Source organism: Vanacampus margaritifer, chromosome 2 (genome assembly GCF_051991255.1).
Source record: "Vanacampus margaritifer isolate UIUO_Vmar chromosome 2, RoL_Vmar_1.0, whole genome shotgun sequence".
Taxonomy (NCBI): Eukaryota; Metazoa; Chordata; class Actinopteri; order Syngnathiformes; family Syngnathidae; genus Vanacampus; species Vanacampus margaritifer.
The window spans coordinates 54,319,986-54,332,620 of NC_135433.1; the positions used below are offsets into that span (position 1 = coordinate 54,319,986).

Here is a 12,635-nt window from a genome sequence, read left to right on the forward strand (position 1 = left end):
TATGCTACTTTCAATACATCTACGCAGGTGTTGTGCCAGTGTTCACTAATGTGAATTGTCCTTTTCAAAAAAAAAAAAAAAGGATGTTATATTTACTTTCAAACGGAGGCTAATATGGAATATTACATTTCTCTAACTATGTGGAATAAAATGTCTGATGGATGTTTCCATAATATGTAACTTCTATGCCATATTTGATACATGTTATGTTAGGTATCGGTTGGTTATGTGACGTATATAACACATGAGTGCAATACAGAAATGTCTTCATAGTAACTAATATTGATTTGATATCATTATCATATAATATGATATGGCAGGATGCTTAATGTATTACATTTCAGCTGTTCACTATTCACTGAATCTTGAGAATGTACTGACTATAAATCACATATAAATCGCACATTCTGATCTAGTGTAAATACAGTGGACCCCTCTATTTGCTGGGGAGAGGGACCAGAGAATAGTGAAAATTTGCATTTAATTGATGCCTATTAAATGCATTGGGGCACAATAATAATAATAATAATAATAATTATTATTATTATTATTATTATTATTATTATTATTGTTGTTGTGGTTATTATTATTATTATTATCATTATTATTATAAATGAAAATATTTTTAACCCCCCCAAATTATTCAAACAACATTGAGAAACTTTCCACGAAAAACGTGGGGAATTACGCGAAAAAAGGCCCAGAAAACAAAAACCTTAAAAAAATTACACATATGAAGATATTGAAAAAAATATTGAAAAATTATTGGGGTGAAAAAAAACATGTATATAGTTGAAACTGCATGCATGATGCAGGGTTCCACTGTACTGTATATTCTTGTACAATTGGCCATCTTTTGAAAGTTTGTACATTTTGTAAATGAACATTTTAGTAATGTTGAATAGTTTCAAGTGCAACTGCATTAATAGAGGCCTTATCTGAGTGATTCCAGCAGTGTTTTGGAACAAAGAGAAAATGTGGAGGTAGTGGTCTGAAATGGGGGAAATACATGGAAAGAATGGGGAGGAGGAGGAGCACAGAGAGGGACGGCCCAAAGTCAGACATCTGGAAATTTTTGAAACTAGGCTAAAGCTTCTCAGATGGAAAAATACACCAAGTCAAAAGGTTGGCACTCAGGAAAGAAGACAAACTAATTGGGGGAAGGAGGCGACCACAGTGGAAGAAAAGCGTCTTGAAACATTTGGCTGCTTCAGGGGCTCCACCTGAAGAGGACCTGCAAAGGAAGAGGAAAACAAAGGAATTAACAAGTTTGGGAACATAAAACCAACTGCAACAACATTGCAACTGAAACACATCCTGAAGGTAAAATTGCACAGAAAAATGCACAGATTCCAAATATGATCAACATTTTTCAAAAATAGCTATTTCAAATAAGATTCTATAATATTCCCTTTTATTTGTAAATCTTTTTAGACTCATGTGGTTGTCAATTTTCTCAACCATAAAGAAAATCATTGTACTACCTTAAAAATTGCATTTCATCCATTTGTAACAAACACAAACTGCATTTGATGTTTATCTTTCTTTAAATGTGGAAAAAGTTCAATGTGCACTACATTAAGACATTTTCATCAAGCTCTGAGTTTTGTTAAGATGTCAAGCAATTGATCATAATATGATAACTTCAAACATCATTCCTGAGTCCACTCCGACCTCTCAATGATTAAATATCTGAACCGGCTCTCCCTCCTGCAATGCTATGAATCATTTGGGTCGAACAGAGTGGGAACATTCATCAAATATTGTCATCCAAAAATTCCTCAACATTTTTGAAGGAAGCAAAGGTTCTTGCTCTTGTCTGTATTGTTAAATTCATTATCCTAGAATCCATATCAGGTTCATTTACAATAATAAATAGGGCTGTTCGATACAACTTTCTATCTACAAATCACATTTGGTATTTCAAAATGCCTCATTGTAAAAGAGTAGTGTCAAGTTATGAAAATAAACATAGAAGCACTGGCAACAGTGGCTCTGAAAGTACAAAACAAAAAAAAAAAACATAATTAGTATCAGTTTTATAAATGAAATGATTAAGTGGTTAAAAGGTTGAAATGTAGTAGTAGGCCCAAATGTATTTTTTTGTGAGTATGCTTATGCTGTGGTTTATCTAAATTCTAAACCATTTCAATTACAAGTCATCAATAACGCCTATATTCCATACTACATATTTGCATAAAAGCACATAATCTGCATATACATGATACATTATGTTAAGTGGACGTTTCTTCCCTATTCCTACTTCTCAGCTAAAAAGGAGAATTAAGATGAAATATATCAGCCCAGGCGCCGAAAGTGATGAAAGCCAATTTATTTGTGTAGAGCTTTAAGTGTTACAAACTAGTCAAATAAGCAAATAAACGAGCCATTATGGTGTCTTGAAAAGGATGGAAAATGTACACACATTTACTTGAAGAAGCACAAATGTCACTGCTCATTCAAACTTTATTTTAATTATACTTCAGTGAAGGTAAATGACCCTGAATCCTGAATTTAAAGCACTCCGCTTTTTAATGAAATGATATTTAGCAGCCAAACTGTACACATACCGTAAGTATACTGTATATTACGGCCAAATACATTGGGACCCCCTGTGCTTTTGTCAGATAATTAATGCACCACTTGTCACAGAAAATTGTTGTTCTCTTTGAAGGCCTCGTATGGTTTTTGATAAACAGCAGGCCTATAATGTTGTTCTAGGGTTAGAGTTTATTTATTCTGCAAGAATTTAATGTTGGCAAACACCAGTCAAAAATTCAAAATTCTTTATTCACCATTACAACATTCCTCAATTCGAATCGCTCTCTAAATTATTATTATTATTATATATTTTATATATGTTTTATACATTTTCTTTTATAATAATAATAATAAATTAATAATAATTATTATTGTTATTATTATGATATTCTTCTTATTATCATTTTTATATATTTTCTATTATTGTTGTTATCATTATTGGGCAGCACGGTAGATGACTGGTTAGCACGTCCGCCTCCCAGTGCAGAGGACGTGAGATCGAGTCCACTCTTCGGCCTTCCTGAGTGGAGTTTGCATGTTCTCCCCGTGCTTGCGTTGGTTTTCTCCGGGTACTCCGGTTTTCTCCCACATTTCCAAAGACATGCGTGGCAGGTTAATTGTACACTCCAAATTGTCCATAGGTGTGATTATGAGTGAGGATGGTTGTTCGTCTCTGTGTGCCCTGCGATTGGCTGGCAACCAGTTCAGGGTGTGCCCCGCCTACTGACCGAAGCCAGATGGGATAGGCTCCAGCACCCCCGTGACACTTGTGAGGACAAGCGGTTAAGAAAATAGTTGGATGGATGGTTTATTATTATTATTTCAATAAATGTTGAAGCCTTAAGTAGACACTCATCTGATTCAACAAACACATTTGAAAATATACATTAAGATGTGATGAGTTATTGCGATAGCTTCTGAAAAGAAGACATAACTGTTTTGCTGGTAAAACAAATAGACCACAAATCCAAATGTCATGTTGTTTACTATACACCAGTAGTGGTTAGCTGATGGGCACCCCTCTGTGGGTCACAAGTTTGCTGCGGCCATGGGAAATGCCTTCAGTAGTATAATTAGGTCTATTGAGAAGGGAAGGGAGCTTCCTTCCTGTCAGCAATTTGACTTCCTGTGTGAGGTCACCCATCAGAGGGAAGACCACTCGGGTTCACATGGACAAACAAACGGATGCGTCGACAAAAGATGTGTGCATCTTCAACATGATACAAAGTTAGAGCTCTGTACAAACTAACTCGTGATGGCAAGGAAATGTGTCACTATGCAAGCATGTTAAGGAAACACAATCAGAGCATGCTGACTGATGTTAACTGTACTGTATTGCGTGTGTGTGTTAACTCTTAACTTGCATGCAATTTGTAGAAAGGAGCTCTATGAAGATCAATCCATTTACTCACCTGAGTTTATTAGCAATAATCTGCCAAATCCAATAATCCAATATGGCGGATGTTTTAACATAATGTAGCAACTGGCCAACTCAATGAGGCATATATGTGACTATGTCCATGTTGTCACGTGTATTTTTCCTCGTGGTCTTTCTTTCCACTCATACCCATGTGTATACAGGTGCGCCTTGTCTAATTAGTGTGTATAACTTGGGTTCTGCTGTTCAGTCTTGGTCTGGCTGTCATGTTCTTTGTTTTTCTTGTGCTCCCCTTGTTTTTGGTCCATGTTCTTTTTCCAATATCTTATGTTAAAAAAAAAGAAAGAAAGAAAAGGAAAAATTGTGGAGTTCAGGTGCATTTTATTCAGTTATTTATTTATTTATTATCATTAGGTTTTTTTAAACAATTTAACATTTTAAGATATAGTTTGCCTCCTACCTGCCTCCTACCTCCTCTGCCAAGAGAAATGGAACAATGTCTAATTATTACTGTTTTTAAATGTCAAAAATAAGTCATTAAAACAACAAAGCTTGGGGTGGCCCAAAAAGTTGGTTATTTTATAAACATAAACATACAACAGCAAAAGGCTTTTATTGATTGTTGATAAAGTGTTGTCAATGTGACACATTGTAATCCCTAAATCGGGGTATCTATTTTCAAAAATTTTTGTATTGTATTTTCTTACATTATCAGTTTCAGTACACTTCTACATATCCCCCCCCCCCCCCCCCCAAAAAAAAAAATCAATAATACCAGAGCATAAAAAAAGCTATAAAAGACACTGCTTTATTGACTCACAGAGCATTTCAAGCAATAGAACATTGCACAATAGAACATCTCACCGATAGCAAAATAAGTTCTACTGGACATAAAGGCATTCTGTTGACTCTCACTTTCTTTTTGCAGGATGTCAGCGTCTCGCAAATGTTTGTGCTGCGTCAAATATGTGATGTTCGTCTTTAACCTCATCTTCTGGGTGAGTATTTGCATCAGTGACTCCCATATTTGAATGCAATATACATTTATTGCGAATGCTGTTTCTCCCGAATAGCTGGGAGGATGTGGATTGTTTGGCGTTGGCGTCTGGCTGTCCTTCACCCAGTCCGAGTTTTCATCTCTTCCTCTATCCTTCCCGTCACTCTCGGCAGCCAACCTGCTGCTGGTCGCTGGCGGGATCACCATGGTAACGGGCTTTCTCGGCTGTCTTGGGGCCCTGAAGGAACAACGCTGCCTGTTATTCATGGTAGGACCACAAATGCGGTCGAAGCGCTGTCCCGAACCCAATTTTTTGAGGCCGTGCTTTGCTGCGATTGATCAATCCAGGAAACGGGTTTTTAACTTGTCCCCTCTCCTCCTGTGCAGTTCTTTGTGATCCTGTTGCTGCTTGTCCTGACAGAAGTCGCTCTTGCGCTGGTCATACACATCTTTCGAGATCAGGTGAGCGCACCTTCAACACATTATTTTTTTACTGATAAAGTGTAGTAGACTGGCAGTTTGCAATGGCAGTCAAGTCAGAAATGTATCCTGTTAAAAGGAAGGGTTTGAAAATTAAAACAGTTGTTTGGACAAAGCATCAAAACTATCAACTCAATGTATTAATAATGGTTTGATTGATTGATTTAATTAGGTTTTCATAAACATTTATTTTGTTTTGTGCCACAATAAAAATAGTATGCTCATTAATTTGATTATTTTGACCAAAACAATTGATAATAATAATAATAATAATAATAATAATAATAATAATAATAATAATAATAATTATTATTATTATTATTATAATAATTATTATTATTATTATTATTATTATTATTATTATTATTATTATTAAGGGTTCGGCCTCATCCCAATGCATTATGTCATTAGCATTCTGTCAGCAGTGCACATATTTCACAATCACAAAATGGAAGTCGCAGTAACAATACATTTTTAAAATATCACAAGAAATATGTATTTTGTGTTTCATCACCTTGTAATCATTGGATCTTTCGTGAGGAAATCACGGCACATGTCAGCATACCCAAAAGCCCACAGAGGAAGTGTTGTTTGATAGGAATCATGATTTCATTCGCAGCAAAGAGAATCAGGCAGAAGTATTATCTCATGAAACACTGACATTTTTGTGGATAAAAAGGAAAAAAATCCTCATAATTTCCTTGAAAAAGTTGACTAAATGGAAATAGAGTGAGATGTCTTTTTTATATATAGCCATTTGTAATGTAGTAGTTCACCTCACTGACTTTTACTGTCTTCTGATTTGAGATTTATTTCAGCCTAATTGTCGACCAGTCCAAGGTGGGGTCCTGCTCTTAAGGCACTTTGTAGTAATGGGAAAATGAAGCTTCATGAACCCCTTGCAATATTTTTTTTAATCCTCTAGATGGTGGTCTTTAGTTAAAGATGCAGTTAAAATTCCATTGCACTACTAGTCTTTATATTTCTATAGCAAGTTATTTGTGAATCGGTATGTATGAATTCAGATTGGTAGATATTAACGTGACTGAAAAGTATCCAAATATTGTGTTTTCTCACCCACTATTTTATGGTTTGTCTATGAGAAAAAAAATCTGATACCTTTCCAACTGCTTTCTTTCAGCTGGATTCCAAAGCACAAGGTGATTTAAAAGAGGGGATGAAAAGTTATGAATCGGAACCTGGGCTGAAAAAATCTTGGGATAATGTTCAGAAAATGGTAAGCATAAAAAAAATATTTATAATTTATTTCAATATGTTGTGTATTATTATTTATTAAAGTAGATTGTGAATAAGATATATAGATTGTCTTTCAAAATTTACCATTAAACTCAGTTAAATTTGGATAATTCATCCACTGATGACGATTCTAGCGCCATATTTTTCAACATTTATTTTAACTTTAACTTTTGGAGCGTTTGAACTTTAACTGTTTTTGTCTTGTCTCATCCTCCTCCGCCAGTTCAAATGCTGCGGCGTTACTAACAAAACCGACTGGTATGAAGTACTCAATGGAACACTGCCATCGTCCTGCTGCTCTGTCGGGATTAACCAATGCACTGACGGATGGAGTGAGGTTAGTTTCGTGCTTGCTCATCCACACGGGGGTACGTGGGGGGGATGTGGTGACAGGCTTGATCCTCTCATATGAGATCTAAATTTGCTCCAGATGCTTGAATGTGTGCTGATGCATATATGAAGAGCACCAAGGGAGGTCGAATGTGTATGTTAAGAGGAGCACAACAAGTTAGTCAGGCTCCTTCTTTTACATACCATTGTTGCCTTAGTGGGGGGAAAATGCATTGTGCTGTTTGAACAGAATGTGCTATGCTTTCAACTTGCTTTCAGCGCTCAGATTGCACAAATGATTTTTCCAAACGTTTTTTTCTTCAGCACAAAACAGTTGTCATTCTGTAACTAGAATATAATACAGTCAAACTTCTTAAATTGAACACAATCCATTCCGAGACAGAGGTGAACATCTGTTTTATTTCAATCTCGTTGTTTTCATAGGCCATAATGGAAATGGAATGAGTCCCTTAAAGGGCCATCATAAAACCTGCTTCAACTGTCACACATGTGCAAAAGTACTTAGAAAATATTCAAATGTGAAAATGAAGTTGATCAAAAATGACTGACAGCTGTCACAGGGGATAAAAATGCTGTTTTTTTTGCGATCCATCAAAATATAAATGAACAAAAGTATCCAAAAGGTTCTAATCTATCCTCTATCATCTTCACTAATCCAGTTGGTGCTTCTCCTACGGTAAGCGTGTCAAAATGAGTTGTTTCTAAAATCCCATTGGGCAGCAGAGAGCAGAAGTTGCTGCAGACTCCGTCAGCTTTGTGTGGCTGCCACTGAATTACAGCAGTCTGCTGCTGTTCATTGTGTCATACTGTGGACTCCGGTTGTCAAAGCAACCATTCTATTCAATCTCAGTTGAAGTGAACAACATCCCTGATACCTGAGACTATCTCAGTCTGATGAATGCCCCTTATTAATTTTTTTAATAATACAGTCTTCCACTCAAATAATGTGGGTAAAGAAAACAGGTTCATTCATGATGCATGTATTGAAATACAAACTAGAAAGTATCATTTTTAAATAACAATGCTGTCAAGTGACTGCTTTTGTTTGTTTGCACTGTTTACGTGTGCACATTTTGACTTCATAAAGGCCTCAAGGGCAGGTCAGAGATTGAGGACAGCAAATGTGGCCTGTGGGCCCTACCTTGCCCAGATGTGCTGTACGTCTTAAAGCTCATCCATGAGGTTGTGAGTTGAAAAAAATGAGCACCAAAGAACAACCTCTGGTGCTTATTTGAGAAGTACACCAAATTTTTTTATGTGCACCCCAGAATGTGGGACCGATTAAAAACATATTGCATGCATCATTGTAGTGAATTTCCCAAGGGGTCTTTAAACCAGCTTGCATTGTTTTGCAATACCACCCAGATGTGTTTTATAGAAGCTTGTCATGATATTCTCCTTCAACATTTCAATGATTCCCAGCAGGGCAAAAAAAAAAAAAAGGCCAAACGAGTCAACTCTGGTGTACGACAGCCACGTATATACAGTATTTTTTTTTCAGAGGGGGGCGTAATTTTCCAGGAAAAACATTGTAACAAATTCAATTTAACAAATGAAATTTAACAAATGAAATTAAATGCATAAAATGACTTTATTTTATAAAGTCATTTCAAGCATTTAAAGTAGTGATGTTCCGCAATGGTTTTTTGTCCCCCGATACCGATTTCGATACCAAGCTTTGCGGTATCAGCCGATGCCGATACCATACCGATACCTACGTGTGTTTTTTTCTCAACATGAAAAATTTGTCCTGCCATTGATTCAGAGCATTCAAGGGCCAATAGGATATCTTAGCTCGGCATGCAGTGAACATGTCACACATCAGTGAATGCCGTCCGTGCATGAGTAAGACACAAGATGCTGCATCCAAAGTCCTATTTTAGCATCAGAATTAATGGTATCGGCATGTTACCTGTTAGTACTCCCTGATACCGATACCACTGTTTTAATGCAGTATCGGGGCCTCTGCCGATACCAGTATCGGTATCGGAACAACACTAATTTAAAGGCACTGTCCGGAGTTTTGATCATTTCGGTTTGTAATCAAACCGTTTCTGTTTGTAAACAAACAATTCAAAACGGATCCCTCCCATGGTTCAACCCATACGAGCTCAATGTTCACGCCCTCTGACCGCACTCAGTCAAGCAAGCTGCGAGAGTGAGTGAAGAGGTATCTTGCTTGTCACATTACTGATCCAAGACTGCACTGGCGATCACCGACAGGAATAGTTTAAAACGACATTCACCTTGTAACGATGGTGAAATAATCAGGACAAGTGTGGAGCTAACAACAGTTTTCAAGAACAAAACAGCCAATAGCGCACGTAGCTTCCCAAATAAACAATCTGTGATGCCTTCACGGCCCGTTCAGAAAAAAAAGTTTAACCCTTGTTCTGTATTGCCGAGTTACTCCTGTCAATGTGACTTAACCTAGCATGTCGCTAAATCAGCAAGCTAGCATTCTCTTTTCTGTTTGGCACTTACCTGTCGAATAGCAAGCAGGCCAACTCTGCGTCGCTCTTCAGTCCAAGCCGCTCCTTCAGAGCTCGGAAGCGGGTAAATGCCAAGCCAAGATTTACTCTTTTTTTCGACCGTGTGCATTATCCGCTGCATGTTTTGTTGTGGTATACTTTATTTATTTTAGTCAACTCAACATGCCGTCTGCCTACAGTGACACGCCCCCCGCCACCTCCCGCTCTGCCATCGTATGATATAATGATATAAGCCATGATTTCTTCCTATCCCATGCCTGTGTCTTTTTTTGCAGCCTTGTTACCAAAAGGCCCGGCAGTGGCTACTGGATAACATTCCATCAGTTCTGGTGTTTGGCGTGTGCATTGGTGTTGTGCAAGTAACTGTCTCCAGAAATTTTTTACACATCAGTGAACTTTAAAGTGAGGTCAAGTCAAATGTTTTTTTTGCAATATGTGCCACCACTAGTATAAACGCATCAACGTCAACATCACAACAAACAAATATTACTCGTAATACAAGAATAGTAGGGGTACATACATCATATTAATACAAAGAACATTTTTGACTTGACTTTCACTTTAAACAATATTGCCCTCATTAAAACCACAAGACGTACTGTACAGACATGTACACATTGCGCCTTGCAGTAAATATCACATTATTATTCCCAAAACACAACTGCATATTATTTGCTACCCAAGTTTATTACTTGGAATGAACTACTATTAACAAAGATTGCCAATTATTACCGTAACTAGTTGTTTTATAATTTGCTGCTGATAATGATTACTATAGCTCATAGGTGTACATTTAATTGTAAACTTGGAATATTTTTATGCCTTGAAACACAAAGAAATTAATCACATTTGTATCACTAAAACCTCAATTTCTGCTCCCATCAGATCTTGGCCCTGGTGTTCTCCATGCTGATGTACTGCCAAATCATGTGTGCTGAGAAGTATTTGGACTGACTGACAACTTGCTGACTAGCCCATTAAAAGGGACGGGGCACAAAATGCCAATCTACGATTACACTGCCAAACTGACGCACATGGTGCCAGTGGTAACGTTGTGTCCTGTGATTGGAAAATGACATTTGAAAAAAAGCTTCCAATTGTTAATCTACACGTTTGTGTTATTTTATTTTTGGCATGCCAAAGGCCCTTGGAGGCAATTTGAACAGGTGAAGTCAAAACCCTCATGGCCACTGCCCATCCTCTTTGTAACTGTCATAAATCAATATGTTAAATGTGATCAATACAATTTGATGTCCATCTGCTTTGGACAAAGCCAATTATAATGATTGAGACCTCTTTTACAAAAGCCATTAGAGGATGACTGGATAATAAACTAAGAGAGATGTTGATCATCCATCCATCTTCTGTAGCATTGCCCTCATTGGGATCATGGGTGAGTGTATCCCAGCCAGTGGAAGTTGGAGTACATGTGAATAAAAAGAAGAAGAAAAAAAATCGCTCACACGGCACACAGGAGGGCCTCAGGGCCACCACTACTCCACTATGCTGGCAGATGCTAGAGCTACAGTATGTGAGTTGAGGATCTTAACTTCGTGTTTTGCTACCCCCGTGTGGCATCTACGTACTGTGGAGTCAATGAAGAAAAAAACGTTTTTTTTTTTGTGTGCGTGGGGGGGGACTGCGCATGGCTTGATCATTTTCATATTCATTTTCAACTTTTCTTCAATTAAGCTCAACAGTTTCTAGTGTCACAATGGTAGAAAAACGTGTTTAAATGATTTATCTTGGTAACATTTTTAATCACAAAAACATGGCATTTAACAGGGGTGTGCAGACTTTTTGTAGAAAACCCTTCGCTGATATATTTTTAATGCTACTGGTGATCCAGGAAATTTTTGGGACCATTTTACAAAAGTAGGCAACAACCACATTGTTTCTTGGTTAAGATGTCAATTTATAATTTACTTTCATTCCAGAAAAAAAAAATAGTGGTCGAATGTTACGTTTGATTAATTTCTGACTTCTCTGAGAAACCCAGTTGACAGAAAACTGTTAACTAAAATTAAGAGACTACATTTAAGCACCTCCTAATTCCAGTTTGATGGCTGTTTTTTTTTGATAAGCACAAATGGCTGTTAATTGTCTACTATGAGCTAGTTAACAATAAGGAAACAATGTTGAATTTTGCAACAAAATATCACAATGTTTGAGAAATGTTTTCCACAAAAGTAAAGTCATCCAATATTTAATCTTTTTCTACATTTTATGTACGGAAGAGGATTAGGGCCAGTGAAGAGAGAGAGAAAAAAAGTTTGGCAGGGTTCTGACTTTATTCTCAGAATTCTCACTTTAATCTCAGAATTCTCACTTTAAAGTGATAATTCTGAAAATAAAGTTAGAATCCTGCCCCCCAAAAAATTTCTCTCTTTACTGGCCCTAATCCTCTTCCGTATTTATACAACAGCCGTATTCTAAAATGGAATAAATGATGTACAAAGTAAGTTTGTATCATTATGTTGTTGTTTTTTTAAACATTATTTGTTCATGTTATCATTATGGGACATTATGTGTATATTTTTCAAAGGATCCCCTCTGCCTGTGTTTGACCAAGGCCATAACAACAAATGAGTACTTTCCAGTGAACAGTTTTTGGTCTCAAGACTGTTATGTTATGTTTTGTTTCGTGAGGGAATTTTGGCATTCAGTTTTTTTTTTTTATTCACATATATTTTTGTTTTTAGTGTGGCTATTTCTCCTCCGTACAATTATAGACCAGTAGTACTATTATACGGTAGTCCATTTATTTTGTTGCAAGCCTAAAAGACTGTTTTGTCTTTCAGGAGAAATATTTTTACTCTTGACTGAAATTGTTACTGATATTTTTAAGTGAGTTTCCCTTCATGAAGTTCTTCTACCTTGTCATGTCGAAAGGTTGCTTTTGCAACATACAGTATATGAAACATATGAGAAGAATATGCATCAAGAAAGCTTGTTACTGATCGGGCATATTTGTGATATGAAGTTACCTCCACACTATGTTATAAGTCACATTTATCGGAGTTTGATTTGATAAAGCGTTATATTTTTGGTATGCTTTTCACTTTGTGTCTTATGTTGTCTCATATTTTGCGTCTTCCTCTTTTTGTTTTTTGTAATTCATATCTGACCGCATTAAATT

General features: G+C 36.7%; 1 protein-coding gene across 2 annotated transcripts; it reads left to right on the forward strand.

Annotated features, from left to right (window-relative positions):
• Nucleotides 1-1,117: 1,117 nt before the first annotated feature.
• tspan4b (tetraspanin 4b) lies at nt 1,118-12,557 on the forward strand. 2 transcript variants are annotated; one of them, XM_077557877.1, is made up of 8 exons: nt 1,118-1,323; nt 4,848-4,917; nt 4,993-5,184; nt 5,304-5,378; nt 6,538-6,633; nt 6,877-6,990; nt 9,772-9,855; nt 10,382-12,557. In XM_077557877.1, the coding sequence occupies exons 2-8, from the start codon at nt 4,849-4,851 to the stop codon at nt 10,448-10,450; spliced, it is 699 nt and encodes a 232-aa protein (XP_077414003.1). In that variant the 5' UTR covers nt 1,118-1,323; nt 4,848; the 3' UTR covers nt 10,451-12,557. The 2 variants fall into 2 exon arrangements, with proteins under 2 accessions (XP_077414003.1, XP_077414004.1); XM_077557878.1 differs by lacking the exon at nt 9,772-9,855.
• Nucleotides 12,558-12,635: the final 78 nt, after the last annotated feature.